Source organism: Meles meles, chromosome 3, assembly GCF_922984935.1.
Source record: "Meles meles chromosome 3, mMelMel3.1 paternal haplotype, whole genome shotgun sequence".
NCBI lineage: Eukaryota > Metazoa > Chordata > Mammalia > Carnivora > Mustelidae > Meles > Meles meles.
Genome location: NC_060068.1, coordinates 52,267,813 through 52,284,088, shown reverse-complemented (window position 1 = coordinate 52,284,088; position 16,276 = coordinate 52,267,813). Strand labels below are relative to the sequence as shown.

General features: G+C 34.1%; 1 protein-coding gene across 6 annotated transcripts in view; it reads left to right on the top strand.

The window, feature by feature from the left end:
• Positions 1-16,276, top strand: part of FER (FER tyrosine kinase) — a 466,540-nt gene that overhangs the window by 60,411 nt on the left and 389,853 nt on the right. For all 6 annotated transcript variants that reach the window (XM_045999916.1, XM_045999920.1, XM_045999919.1 and 3 more), the window contains one exon: positions 10,153-10,326. In XM_045999916.1, coding sequence (XP_045855872.1) covers positions 10,153-10,326 — 174 coding nt within the window. The remainder of the gene's footprint in view (positions 1-10,152; positions 10,327-16,276) is intronic.

Below are 16,276 nucleotides of genomic sequence, written 5' to 3'. Positions count from 1 at the left end.
ATCTTTTTTCTCCTTCAGGTAGATGCATAAATTTGTTTCCTGTTACACCACCTTGACTGATTTTATTTTAAAATATTTCCTAATGGCATTTTATTTTTTCTTCTGGTAAGATATAATTAGCATTTATGAAATCAGACTATTTATTTAGAATTCAAGATAATTCAGATCAGGAGAGGCTTTGCATTATTATTAAAAGAAAACAAAGAAACTTACAGACAGTGTGAGACCCAGAGTTTTTTCTTTGGCCTTTTAACTTACCACCTGTAATGGCCATGTCACTCCCCTGCTTAAGATTCTCTAGTTGAGGGCGCCTGGGTGGCTCAGTGGGTTAAAGCCTCTGCCTTCGGCTCAGGTCATGATCCCAGGGTCCTGGGATCGAGCCCCGTATCGGGCTCTCTGCTCAGCAGGGAGCCTGCTTTCTCTCTCTCTGCCTGCCTCTCTGCCTACTTGTGATCTCTGTCTGTCGAATAAATAAATAAAATCTTTAAAAAAAAAAAAAGATTCTCTAATTGATCATTGTAATTAGCATAAAGTCCAACTTTTCACTCTGACATTTAAGTTTTTGCTTGTTCTGAACTTACAGTCCGATTTTCTCTTTGCACGTCCCTTAGGAAAAACTTCCAGGCAGAAAACAGTCAATTTCAGGTCTTTCGCTTCTGTTTGGGATTCCAGTTCTGTGCTGCCTGTGGTGCTGTATCTGAAAACAGTTTCATATATTATGCTCAGTTTTCTAGTTGTTTTAGTGGGAAGATGAACTTGATTCCAGTTACTATGTCAAGACTGGAAGAAGTGCCTTACTTTAATTACTCTTTTCTCTCCTCTTTCTAGCATTCTTCCTAGCACAAAGGAATCATGGTCAATGATTTCTGGTTTCCTTCAGCTCATTGCTGAGTATCTGCTAATATGCATGGCTAATTTGTTAATTATAAATTACTAATACATAGAAATACATTATTGAAACATAATACTAATACATACAAATACTAATAACTGGTAGGATCTGTACTTCGAATTTCATACCTATCTACTACTGTGGATGCCTCAATGGAATAAAGTTCTTTCTGTGGAAACAGTTGAACATTTAATTTAAAAAATTAACTTAGACTTTCTTTCCCCAAAGTAAGTTAAACTATCAAGTTTTTACTTTCTTTATGGAAGAGCTGCTAGTATGGAAGAGCTGGCTATTGTTTTATATTTTCTCACACTGTCAAGTAATGATTAACAAAGGAACTAATCTTGTGCTATATTATTTTACTTTTTTAAAAAGTTTTTAATTTAAATAATCTCTGTACCCCACATGGGGCTTGAACGCACGACCCTGAAATCCAAGAGTTACATGCTGCTCTGAACCAGCCAGGAAGGAGCCCCTATATTATTTTACTTTAGATATTATTTTGGCTTCTAGTGTGATGAATGTTTCCTGTTATGCATGAGAGCTGCGATTTAATTTCATGGAAGCATCTGTACTAAATTTGGAGTGATACATTCAAGGCTGGTGTTTCATATTTTAGTAGGCTCTATATTTGGAAGTGCTATTGTAGTGTTAGGTCACAGTGCATGTATTTTGAACTGCTTGTGGATGGAATTTGAAATGAAACATAAATCTTTTTGGTTTTGATTAGTTCTAGTATTTCAATTTTTAAAAGGCAATTCAGGTTTGAAGACAAAAATATCGTTTGTTATCTTTTCTACATTTTGCAAATAGCTTCCCTTATTTTTACTCTCTGTATTTTTTTTATGAATACACCCACGAGATGTTTGTTCATCTTATAGAAATAGCATTGTACTCTATAAACTATTTTGCAAAATTTGACTTTTTAGCCTCATTATATACCTTGGGCTTTCACATTTCACATGAAGTTATCCTGATTTTTAATGGCTGCATTTCATTATAATTCATTTCTTTGATTTCTTATTGATGGACTCTTTTTGCTATTAAAACTGTGATAAATGTCCTTGAAAATATAATCCATATACCTGTGCAAATCTTTTGTGTGGTATAAATTCCAAGAAGTAGAGTTTCTGGGTATGAAGTTTTGCCCACTTAATATTTCAGTAATTTACTTTCCACTCCATTAACAATGTGTTAGTGAACCTGTTTCCCAAACTCTTACCTTTAGAATGTATTGTTTTATTTAATTTTGTCAACTTGATACATGAAAAATAATAATGCCAAATGGTTTCATTTGTGTTTTTTGATTAAAATGGATAAACATCTCTCTTTAAAATATTTTTACTCATATTCTCTCTTTTAGAGGCATTTTGGAAACAGTATTAATAACATTGTTGACATTAAGTGGCCTTGTTTGTCTTTGACTTTTATGGGAATACTTTTACATATGACTATTAGGTATGCATTTTTGAAATGTCCCGAAACTGGCTATGAGATATTTTTCTTTTAATGGACTGTTTTGTCCTATTAATATTTTGTTTAAAATCTTGCACTGGCATTTATAAGAGAATTTATTTTTGTAGTATCTTTGCCACTTTTTGATGTCTGTGTTATGGTGATTTTAGGAACTTTTTTTTCTCATTTCTTTGAAACATTTTAGGTAGTATCAAAGGTATCTAATTCATATGTTTGGAATTATAGCAAAACATGATAATCATGGAGTTCATAGTTATTGGTGTCTTTGAATTTGCTCTCTGTTAAAGTGAGGATTCAGTTAGGGAAATAGAACCCACACCAGGTAGGTTGTGTAATGTATTTTATTTCTTTTCTTCATTTCTTTGTTTCAATAGATAGGATTTGATTTGGAGAAATATGTTTTAAAGATTGGGGTAGGGAGAATGGGCAAAATAGGTGAAGGAAAATAATAGGTACAGACTTCCAGTTATAAAATAAAATAGTTGGGACACCTGAGTAGCTCTGTCATTAAGCATTTGCCTTCGGCTCAGGTCATGATCCCAGTGTCCTGGGATAGAGCCTCGCATTGGGCTCCCTACCCGATGGGAAGCCTGCTTCTCCCTCTCCCACTCCCCTTGCTTGTGTTAACCTCTCCACTATCTGTCTCTCTGTCAAATACATAAATGAAATCTTAAAAAAAAACAACAAAATAAATAAGTCATGGTGATTTAAAATACGGCATAGGTAATATAGTCAATAATGTAATTGATAACCTTGTATGGTGACAGATGGAAACTATACTTGTGGGGATCATGTCTTAATGTATGGAAAGTTAAATCACTATGTTATATATCTGAAACTAATATAATATATGTCAATTAAACAAATATTTAAAAAAATAAATTAATAAAAGACAGATTAATAGGAGAAAAACATTTCTTTCTCAAAGATTTTGTAGTTTTATCTTAATCTTTGGTTGTTTCTCATTTCCTAGACTTAATTTTAGATACTTTCTTTTTTTCCATTATTGTCAGCTCTCCCAATGATGTTATTAACATTATTTTTCTCTGATTGTTTTTATTTTTGGCTAATTAAGACTTTTTGTTTTTTTCTTTTCAATTACCTCTTTGTATTTTCATTAGGTTTTACATTGTTCTTCCTTTCCCAACTTCTAAAATGGAATATTTAATAACTTTATTTTTTCTTACTTAGAAGTGGAAGTGTAAAGACTGAATCTTTCAGCAAACTGATCTCTATATCAGAGATTTTGATAGTATTTTACCTGCTGTTATTTCCTAGGCCTTATATTAGTTTTAAAAACTTTACTTTTTGGCCTATGCTATATTTAGGAATGATTTAATTTTTTTCCTTAAAATATTCTGTCAATGATAATTTTCCTAAATTTTTTCCATGTAAGAGGCTAGCTAAAGAGTATAGTTAGTATGAACTATTTTCTATTTATGAAGAATTTTTGAAGAAGTTTATAAATATTTATAATAGTTTATAAATATTTTATATTATTATAGTTTATAAATATTTTATAAATATAAAATATTTATAGCCCAATATTATGTAATTCTTAAAAATTCCATAGATTCTTTAAAAATAGGTATCTGCTTTACTGATAGTGTATAGATTTTTAAATATAACCACAAATCAGACATATAAGTAATTATTAAATTACTTATTCAGCTACTCTGTATTATTTATTTTTTAAATTTATTTGCCACAGGTAGAGATAAATGTTTAATTATCCCAATTACTTTTTTAAAAAAATTTTTATTTATTTCTTACTTTGTTTATAAACATATAATGTATTTTTATCCCCAGGGGTACAGGTCTGTGAATCGCCAGGTTCACAGCACTCTCCATAGCACATACCCTCCCCAATGTCCATAACCCCCCTCCCCCTCCTAACCCCCCCCCCCAGCAACCCTCAGTTAGTTTTGTGAGATTAAGAGTCACTTATGGTTTGTCTCCCTCCCAATCCCATCTTGTTTCATTTATTCTTCTCCTACCCCCCTAACCCCCCATGTTGCATCTCCACATCCTCATATCAGGGAGATCATATGATAGTTGTCTTTCTCCGATTGACTTATTTCACTAAACATGATACCCTCTAGTTCCATCCCCGTCATCACAAATGGCAAGATTTCATTTCTTTTGATGGCTGCGTAGTATTCCATTGTGTATATATACCACTTCTTCTTTATCCATTCATCTGTTGATGGACATCTAGGTTCTTTCCATAGTTTGGCTATTGTAGACATTGCTGCTATAAACATTCGGGTGCACGTACCCCTTCGGATCACGAAGTTTGTATCTTTAGGGTAAATACCCAGTAGTGCAATTGCTGGGTCATAGGGTAGTTCTATTTTCAACATTTTGAGGAACCTCCATGCTGTTTTCCAGAGTGGTTGCACCAGCTTGCATTCCCACCAACAGTGTAGGAGGGTTCCCCTTTCTCCGCATCCTCGCCAGCATCTGTCATTTCCTGACTTGTTAATTTTAGCCATTCTGACTAAAAGTGTGAGGTGATATCTCATTGTGAGGTGATTTGTATTTCCCTGATGCCAAGTGATGTGGAGCACTTTTTCATGTGTCTGTTGGCCATCTGGATGTCTTCTTTGCAGAAATGTCTGTTCATGTCCTCTGCCCATTTCTTGATTGGATTGTTTGTTCTTTGGATGTTGAGTTTGCTAAATTCCTTATAGATTTTGGACACTAGCCCTTTATCTGATATTAATTATCCCAATTACTTTTGATTTCTCATTTCATTTTCCACTGTTTTGCTTTGTGTGTGTGTGTGTTTTTTTTTTTAAGATTTTATTTATTCATTAGAGAGAGAGAGAGAGCGAGCAAGCACAGGCAGAGGCAGAGGGCAAAGCAGGCCCCCCGCCAAACAAGGAGCCCGATGTGGGACTCGATCCCAGGACGCCAGGATCATGACCTGAGCCGAAGGCAGCCGCCCAACCAACTGAGCCACCCAGGCGTCCCGCTTTGTGTGTTTTGATGTATTATTTTCTAGAAGGGAAAGGGTCATGGCAGTTATATATTCATTGTGATTGATATTCTTTTACATCATAATGTGCCCTAATTTGTTTTCAATTTTCAAATTCAATTCAAAATTCAAATAGAATTCAATTTTAAATCATTTGAACAGGATGACTACTGAATCTTATTGTTCATATTTTTCTGGGGGATTTTTACTTGTCTTTTTGTTGTGTTATTTTATTTTACTGGTGTTACTTATTTATTGCCTATCGTGACATTTCCCCCTCTGATTTGATAATGTTTTCCTTTTCACATATGTTTAACAGATGATGTTTAACAGATGTGTTCAGTATAATTTTTATTTTGCAACTTATTTTTGATTGTTAGTAATTTTTTTGTTTCTTTTGTTTTCCCTTTTTTAAATGGACAATGTTAAGGTTGCTCAAAAATTACTTTTGGTAATTTAGAAGGTCTATATCATATTTTTTCTAAACATTCACTTACTTAACTCTTTTTAACTTTTGAAACTTAAGAATTTTACACTTAAGTCTGTATTTCTCTGTTTACAAACTTTAGAAATAAAGCTGTCTGTTGACTCTTCTATTTGAAAAGTTAGGAAGTGGGCACAATTACCCTTTTCTTGCCAAATTCTCATTTCTGATTCTTGGTAGTATCCTTTAGGATTTTTGTCTACTTTTTATAGTTATGTTATTACTGCATTCACATTTTGTAGCTCATCTCTTAGTTGTTATGGTATTTATATTCTGTTTTATAAACTTAACCATAATGGTTTTATTTATTTATCTTATTTATACCACATGTTGTATTATTTGTTCTTTGCCTATGATTAAATTTTTCCAAGGTTATACTTTAGATATTTTCATTTTTTAATAATTCTTTTCTGGATCAGTGACTGACTACTGGTGATATCCCCTTATGGGGAACATTATTAACAGAATTATTATCCTTAAGTTGGATTCCATATAATAAAGCACTTAGAATGCCTGCTAGTGTCCTACAGTATTTTATGAGGCTACAAAGATTTATCTTCCACGAATTTTTCTGATCAACAGGTAATTTATCTATGCACTGACCGTTCCTGTGCCATAACCAAAGAGCCATATCTGCAAAGTGCTCTGCTAGTTTTATTGCAAATGTTGAAGTACATCTTTACTTTTGTGTTTGTCAAGCAGCTGTTAACGTTTTACTCTCTTCTTTATAGCAAATATTCTACCCACCTATCTAATTCAAGTTATATATCACCCACATTTTTTGCCCACTCACACATTCCTTTTAGGCAGTGTTTCATATTGCATTATGTCTACTCTTATCCCTCTCTTGTTTTGTCAGTTGAAGATAGGCCTGTTAATTTTTCCTTTCCTGTCATAATTGGCATTACTACCATGCTATCTAATTCTAATTTTAAACAATGAAAAGTCTTTTAATGGCATATGGCATATATTTAATTCATGGTTTTATTTTACATTTATGTCTCCCTCCCTCCCTTCCTTTCTTCTTTCAAAGAATATTGAGTAGCTATTGTTTAAGGCATCACAGTAAATACCTAAATTAGTGCAGAAAGAGACATGGTGCTGTCCTAATGGAGCTTCCATTGTTGTTGGGGAGACAGAAAAAAACCAACAAGTATGCATACAGTTTAACAGTTGTTTTAAGTGCTGAGAGAGAATAGCAAGGATTAGATCTGCCTGAGATTTTGCTGCTTCCTCAAGGAAGAGAAGGATCTTGCCGTGTGAAGGAGAAGATGAGCTTTCTGGAAGAATGTTCAGGAAACTGAAGGAAGAACAATGGTTCTGGAATTTATTTAGCTGGGTAGAGAGTGGCAAAACATGAACTTGAAGGATGGACAGAGGATAGATGATCTGAGACAAATAGGTCTTCGAAAGAAATTTGGATTTTTCTTTAAATGAAAAGGAAAGGCAATATAGGGTTTTGTGTTAGAGGGTTAGAGGGTTTTATGTTAGAGAATTATATTTTCTTTTTCTACTTTAAGGGCAGTGGGTTGGAGAGGAGCATGAGTAGAAGAGAGGACACCAGTTTGGAGGTGTTCTAATAGTCTAAGCCAGAGTTAGTCATAACCTTCCAAATGGTTGGTAGTGGAGATGGAAAGAAGTGGTTGGATTTGTGGTAGACTTTGGAGGGAGAATCAGAAAGACTTGCTGATGGATTGTTGGGGAAGTGTGACCTCAACTTAAGAGGAGCAGAGACCTTTTTAGGAAGAGAATTAGTAGTATTAGGATTTTGGGATTGGGATAAAGCCAGGTTTTTGTTAAAGCTAGAAGATAAATGGAAAGTCCTGATAAGAAGTATAAGTAGTTTTCTGATAATAGAGCAGGACTTTTTGAGGGTATGGGATTCTTTGAGAGTGTACCCTGGATCAGATTAGGAAATATTGAGGGCAATATAAGGTTGATAAATGGGATCATGATACATACCTTGGAAGGCTTAGACTTCCCACAGTGACTACAGTAAACAGGGCTTTTAGGCAGGATGAGATGTGCCCTTCTGGGAGGAGTAAGCCAAGGCCGTATTAGTTGTGTCATCTTCAGTGGTGGCTTTCAAGAAGGCTTCTCTCCTAGGCTGCAAAGACTCTAACGCAGAATTTCAAAAATTTGTTGCTACAAAGAACTCGGAGAATATTTATTCTTTGAAGATAGATAATGAAACACTGATTCCTCTCACTTTTTTCCCTTACTTTTTTTTTTTGATAGCCTTAACATTCTGTACATGCTATAGAATGTTTTCCCAATGTTGTGTTTTTTAGTGGGATATATAAATAAATATATATATGTGTGTGTGTGTATATATATATAAATAATATAAATACAAAATGAAAAAGATAAAAGTATAAGAGTTATTAGGACATTTAGTTTGTTTTTAATCCATGTTTATATAGTTTTTTCACTGTTTTCATCTTGGTTAAATTTTATTTTTTATTTAATTAATTATTTAAAGATTTTATTTATTTATTTGAGAGAGAGCAAGAGAGAACACAAATGGGGTGGAGGGGTATAGGGGGAAAGAGAAGCAGGCTCCCAGCTGATCAGGGAGCCTGACTGTGGGCTGGATCCCAGGATCCCGTGATCATAACTGGAGCCAAAGGCAGATACTTAATGACTGAGCCACCCAGGTGCCCCTAAATTTTATATTTTAATGGCAGAGATACATCAGTTTTAAGTTGCTTTGTGCTATGTAGAGCATATTATTAGATTTTAGAATTTCAAAGTAAGTAGGATGATTCATAAGCCACATATTCTTCCATGTTTATAATAGCATTTCACAACTACAATGACCCATGTCTCTAAACAAACGTCCTCAAAGGTTAACTTTTAAAAAAACATATGTTGAAGTGTATCAAAAACAGATTATCAAGTTAGACCCTGGTGAGTTCTGACTATGATTAAGAATTTTCTTCTTTTAGGGTATTATTTTGATTTGGGTGCTTATTCAAATTTTTAAAATTAACGTATAATGTATTATTATTATTTGCCCTGGGGTACAGGTTTGTGAATCATCAGGCTTACAAATTTCACAGCACTCACCATAGCACATACCCTCCCCAATGTCCATAACCCAGCCACCCTATCCCTACCCCTCTTCCCCAGCAACCTTCAGTTTGTTTTCTGAGATTAAGAGTCTTGTTATGGTTTGTCTCCCTTCCCATCCCATCTTGGCTCATTTTTTCCTTCCCTATCCCTTATGGCCCCCAGCCCTGCCTCTCAAATTCCTCATATCAGAGAGATCATATAATAATTGTCTTTCTCTGATTGATTTATTTCGCTCTTTATAATACCCTCTAGTTGCATCTGCTTATTCAATTTTAATTTAGGATCCTATTGGAACATTAACAATGAAGAATAATTCTGTTCATTCATAGAGCAAAAGTAATAGCATAGAAAATTATTCCTGTCTTCAATAAATGTCTGACATCATATCTTTCTATTTTTTAATCTTTAACATGGATCTTACCTGACCATGGTAAATCTCGAATTGTTTCTGAATAGAATTTTGAAGACCTATAGTGAAGGTATTCCTCAGTTACTTATTTTAGTATCTAGAAACTAGAATACCTAATAACAAATGACTTGTTCTTCTAGCAGTATCCATATGCCTGCCTGTCCCATACCCGACATTACATGTGTCTGCTTTAATGAAATAGGTTGTGCTGGAAAAACCTTTGAGAGCTAATGGTATTTACTAAGAAATGAGAATAGATAGAAATACAGGGATTACCAGTATTTAAGACATAAGCAGCAAAAGAGAAGCAGGTACAAAGATTGAGAAGGGATTTTTAGGAAGAGGAGAAGACAAGTTGGTATGTGGGAATATGAGAAGCCATGCAAACTGAAAAAGAAGAGTTTCAGGAAGAAGTGAGTCAGCAGGATCAGATCAAATGCTAAGAATAAAGGCGATTAAATTTCTGTTGCATTTGACGGTTAGGGAATGGTGACCTTACTGAGGCAGTAGCATGGTGTGGCAGAAGCATATATTTTGTGTTGACAAATAGACAAGAAGTGGTAAAATGATGACTGCAAGTGTGGACTCTCAAAGAGCCCAATTCCTTTCACAGAATATTACATAGTCTCTGATTACTAAATTTTGAAGTATTTGTACTTGAAGTTGAAGATGTTAAATATGAACCATTCCTGGCTATTGCACAATTGCCAGAAACCTGGAATTTTATATTAATGTAATAATTTGTGTAAAACTAAATATCCAGAATACTTACAGCACAGTAAAATGGAAATCTTTAATACAGGTGCTAATTTTATTTCTTTATTTTTTTTTGAAAGTCTTGGCTACTTATGATTCAGCAGACGGAACAGCTTAGTAAAATAATGAAGACACATGCAGAGGACCTAAATTCTGGACCCTTACACAGACTCACCATGATGATCAAAGACAAACAGCAGGTGAAGAAAAGTTTTGTAGGTGTTCATCAGCAGATAGAGGCAGAGATGATCAAGGTTAGTCTTTCTACTCTGGAATTCTTTTCAAATTCACGTGATTTTCAAATTCATGGAAATATTTTACCTTGTTTAACTTTAAAAATTGTTCATCATTTTATGATGAGAAATAGGTTTTGGTGTCTCTAATAAGTAATATTTTATTCTTATTGAATATAAAACATAATTGATTATAAGATATACCATTACTTTATGTTCTCTGAAAGAAAAAGAATGCTGCCAATTGAACTATGATGCAGTGCTTTCTTATCACTTAGAATTTTTATTTTTTACTTACTGAAATAGCTCTTCTAGGTTTTATTATTTTTATTTTTACTCTGCATATAATAAAAAAGAAAATATAGACAAAGTAAATTAGGATAATTTTAAAATTTTCTTCCCGAGTTTGTCCCTTCTGGATAACTTCTTACAGTGTTTTTTTATTATAAAAATTTCGAATGTACAAAAGAAGAGAGAATAGTAAAACAGACTCCTGTTGACTGATCCACTCACATAGTCAAGGTTTTTTTTTTTTTATCTATATTCACATACTTTTTCTAATACACTGGATCAATTTAAAGAAAATTGCAGGTATCATTTTGTCCATAAATATTTTAGTATGTATTACTGAAATAAATACTCTTTAAAAAAACAAAAACAAAAACTTAACCATATTATCATTAACCCACCTAAAAATAACAGTAATTCCTTTGGGTTATTAAATATCCTGACTGCTCAAATGATTGTTGTTTAAGTGTTTTTACAGTTGGTTCATTTGAATCGTGGCCCAAACATGGCTCATACATTGTTTTTGAGTAATTTTCTTTTAATCTGTATGTACCTCCTCTGACGTTTTAAAAATGCTATTTATTTGTGGAAGAAACTGGGTACTTCACTAAAAGTTCCAGTGCTGCCAGCCTGATAAATCTATTGAAAAAGTTTCCCTTTAGTCATTCACCAAATAGGTTTAGAAACAATTGATGTTTGCTGCTTAGATCCATTATTTAGTAGGGGTTATAAAATGGCAGTATTTTACTTCTATCATTCCTAATGTGATTGTTAGCTTTAATTTTTCAGTAAAAAGTTTTCTTATATCAACTGTTTGGCTACCATGAGGTATAGTTCATAAACAACAAGCAGGATAAATGCTTGCTTTTTGCAGTTAATTATCCAGTTTGGAAACTGTGAATTAGTTCTTTAGCAAATTCAAAAGTTAAGACTTCCAGTTTCTAGTCTGGCCTATAAGAAGTTTGGAAGTTGGGGCGCCTGGGTGGCTCAGGGGTTAAGCCTCTGCCTTCAGCTCAGGTCATGATCTCAGAGACCTGGGATCGAGCCCCGGTCATGATCTCAGGGACCTGGGATCGAGCCCCGCATCAGGCTCTCTGCTCAGCAGGGAGCCTGCTTTCCCCCCTTTCTCTCTGCCTGCCTCTCTGCCTACTTGTGATCTCTCTGTCAAATAAATAAATAAAATCTTAAAAAAAAAAAAAAAAGAAGTTTGGAAGTTGTGACTCCATCCTAACAAAGAGTTAAAATTTGAATAAATTGAAAAATCAACATCTCTTCTTAGATCCTTAAGAAAAATGAGGTGACAGAGCTAACGGCTCCCCCTAAAATTGGAGAGACAGACAAGTGAATACAGAGAATCACAATTTATCAGAGCAAAGACCTCTTTGGGAAGCAGTGAGTGCTGTGTACAGGAAAACCTGAACTGTAACTGACAAATTCTGGATGCTCAGAGTGGACAATCTGATAGTTAAAAACTCCAGGAGGAGCCAGTTATTGAGAGGACTCCATGTTGTGTGACTTTTACTTCCCAGACCTCTACCAGGTTCTCACAATGAATATTGGAGAAAAATCTCATGCTCCAGTGGGAGGAGGGGAAAAGGAACCATTTTGATGTATGCCAAAGCATTCTGTCCTTAATAAAGTCTGCTCTCAGGAGAAACTGTTTACCCTTAACCTGACTAATCTGGGGGAAGGGAAATTCATAACTCCTACTCACTCTGAGTGAGGCGTGGGCTAGTCAGCTGAGTAGCACATGTGAAGTACATAGCCAGAGAGGCACAGACTCAGTAGAAGACTGAATTATACCCTAACCATAGGGTATAAAATGCTTCCTCTTTTCTGACAGTTTATTAGTAGAGGCCTATTTAATCAGTTTCTTTTACCTGGTACATCCTGGTATATCCTGCCTAGCAATCAAGAAAAAGTAACAATGGATAACAAAAGGCAAAAATACACAACTGGAAGACATGGAACAAGCATCAGACCCAGACACAGTAGAGGTGTTAGAATGATCAGACTAGGAATTTAAAACAACTGTGTATAATATGCTAAGGGCTCTAATGGGTAAAGTAAAAAGCATGAAAGAACAGATGGGTAATGCAAGCACAAAGATAGAAATCCTAAGAAACAAAAGGCATTCTAGCATTCTCTAGCATTCTAGAGAGCAAAGATAGTGTAAGAGAAATGAAGAATGACTTTGATGAGCTTAATAAGAGATTGGACACAACTAAGCAAAGAATCTCTGAAGCTGAGACTATATCATTTGAAGTCTACAAAACTGAAAAGCAGAGAATAAGGACTGAAAAAAAAATGGTACAGAATAACCAAGAACTGTGGGGTAACTAAAAAAGGTTTAGCATATGTATAATGGGAATACCTGAAAGAGAGGAAAGAGAGAAAGGAACAGAAAAGATTTTTGAAATGATAATGACTGCAGATTTCCCTAAGTTAATGTCAAACAGCAAAGAGCAGATCCAGGAAGCTCAAAGAACACCAAGCAGAATAAATGGCCAAAAAACTACACATAGGCATATCAATTTGAAACTACAGATAACCAAAGGAAAAAAAAAGAAAAGAAGCCTGAATAAAAAAGCACCTTACCTATAGAAGATCAAATATAGGAATTACATCTGACTTCTCAAAAGTAAGTAGGCAAGAAGGAAATGAAATGAAATATTTAGATGTCGAGAGAAAAAAAACCCACAATCCTGGAATTCTATACCCTGTAAAATTATCCTTCAAAAGTGAAATAAAGCATTCTTAAACAAACGAAAATTGAAGAAACTTGTAGTCAGTGGATTGAGAAGGAAAATGAAAAAGTTCAGAAACTCAGGTGTACATAAAGAATGAAAGAGCATTAGGGAAAGAATGTGAAGATAAAATAAAAACTTATTTTTCTCTTTCTTGATCTAACATGTAATAGTTTATTGAAAATAATAATAGCAACAATATTCAATTATGTATGGTCATATATCTTGGATGTGTACATCTGTATACATACATATATAAGTTTATGTTGCTTATATACAAGTGAAATGAAAGACGTTAGTGATATACAAGATAGAAAGGAGGTATTAAGATTATTTTTTTATTGTAAGGTACTCATACTACCTGTAAAGTGCTATAGGGTTCTTTGAAAAGAGGCTTTCATTAGTTTTAAACACATATTGCAAACTCCAGGGAACCTACCAAAAAAAAGTTAAAAAAGAAGTATAACTGGGGGTGCCTGGGTGGCTCAGTGGGTTAAGCCTCTGCCTTCAGCCTGGGTCAGGATCTCAGGGTCCTGGGATCGAGCCCCACATCGGGCTTTCTGCTCAGCAGGGAACCTGCTTCCCTCTCTCTCTCTGCCTGCTGCTGCTCTGCCTACTTGTGATTTCTCTCTCTCTGTGTGTCAAATAAATAAATAAAATCTTAAAAAAAAAGTATAACTGGGCGCCTGGGTGGCTCAGGGGGTTAAAGCCTCTGCCTTCGGCTCGGGTCATGATCCCAGGGTCCTGGGATGGAATCCCACATTGGGCTCTCTGCTCAGCGGGGAACCTGTTTCTCCCTCTCTCTCTGCTTGCCTCTCTGCCTACTTGTGATCTCTGTCTGTCAAATAAATAAATAAAATCTTAAAAAAAATAAAGTATAACTGACATACTAGAAATGAGAGAGAATAGAATTGTATAAAATATCAAAAATTGTATAAAATATCAAAAAATAAAAAAATACCAAAAATATAAAAAATCAAAAATACCACAGAAAAAAAATGGTAGAAGGCAAAAATAGGAAAAATATAATAAGGGTACCAAATAGGAAACTAACAAATATGATTGCCATTAATCCAAGTATTTAAATAAGTTCTTTGATGGTTAGTGGTTAGTGGTCTAAATGAGCTGATTAAAGAACAGAGATTGTCAGAGTGGATTTAGAAACAAGACCTAAATGTATGTTGTCTACAAGAAACCCATTTTAAATATTAAGATGTATATAGATTGATAGTAAGTGGATAGAGAAAGATATTCTGCTAACCCTAATAAAATAAAGTATATTAATGTTAGAGCAGTCTTCAAAGCAAGGAAACTTATTGGGGATAAAGAGGAGGATTACATAATGATAAAGGGGTTAGATCTCCAGGAAGACGTAACAATCCCTTAGATGTATATGCCCAACAACATAATGTCAAAATACTGATGGAGCTGCAAAAACTGATAGAATTGCGAGGAGAAATAGATGAATACTCCATTACAGTTGGAGACTTCAACACCCCTCATCAGAAATGAACAGACCCAGAAGGCAGAAAATCAGTAAGGACATAGATGAACCTAATAATACCATTAATCAATTAGATACAGTGAACATCTACAGACTGTTTCATTGAATAACAGCAGAATACACATTCTTCTGAAGCTTACATGGGAGATTGAACAGATACACTACATTCTTGACTGTAAATCATACCTTAATAAATTTAGAAGAAGAGAAATCATCCAGTATCTTTTCTGAGACCACAGTGTAATTAAACTAGAAATCAGTAATAGAAAGATAGCTGTATCATTGTGTACTTATATTTTCAACTTTTTGAGAAACCTCCTTACTGTTTGTTAGAGTAGCTGCACCAATTTGCATTCTAACCAGCAGAGTAAGCAGGTTCCTCTTCTCTGCATCCTTGCCAACACCTGTTGTTTCCTGTGTTAATTTTAGCAAATTTGATGGTGGAGGTGATATCTCATTATAGTTTTGGTTTGCATTTCCCTGATAATGAGTGATGTTGTGCATCTTTTCATATATCTATTGGCCATCTAGCTGTCTTCTTTGGAAAAGATTAAACAAAATACTTTTATATGGCACATGGATCAAAGAAGAAATCTCAAGAGAAATTAAAACATATTTTGAACTAAATGAAAATGAAAATAAAACTTATCAAAATTTGTAGGTTACAAAAGCAGTGCTTAGATGGAAATGTATAGTATTGAATATATGCTAGGAAAGAAAAAATATCTAAAATCAATCCTCTAAACTTCTACTTTAGGGTATTAGAAAAAAAAGAAGAGCAAATTGAATCCAAAATAAACAGAAAAAAAGACATAATACAAATTGGGGTGGAAATCAGTGAAAATGAAAACATAAAATCAATAGAAAAGTCAACAAAACAAAAAGTTGCTTTCTTGAAAAGATCAATAATATCAGTAAGTTTGTAGCCAGGTTAAGTAATAAAAAAAACATGGGCACAGATTACTAATAATAGGATTGAAAGAGTCCATATTAATATCAATAGTCCATATTAAAAGGGTAATTAAGGAATACTGTAAACAACTCTATGCCCACAAGTTTGGTTACGTACAAGAAATTTGGCAATTCTCTGGAAGACACAGTCTGCTAAAAGATCACACAAGAAGAAATAGCTGATCTGAATAGGTTTATATCTATTGAAGTCATTGAATCAATAATTAATAACCTTTCAAAATCAAAAGCACCATGCTCAGATAGTGAATTCTTTCAAATATTTAAGGAAATATTCATACCAATTCTCTATGAACTCTTTCAGAAAAACAAACTGAGGCATACTTCCTAACTAATCCAAGAGATCACCATTACCAAACCAGACAAAGACATTAAAAGATAAAACTACAGACCAGTATCTCTCATGAACATAGATGCAAAAATCCTTAACAAAGTATTAGAAAATCAGATCCAACAATGTATA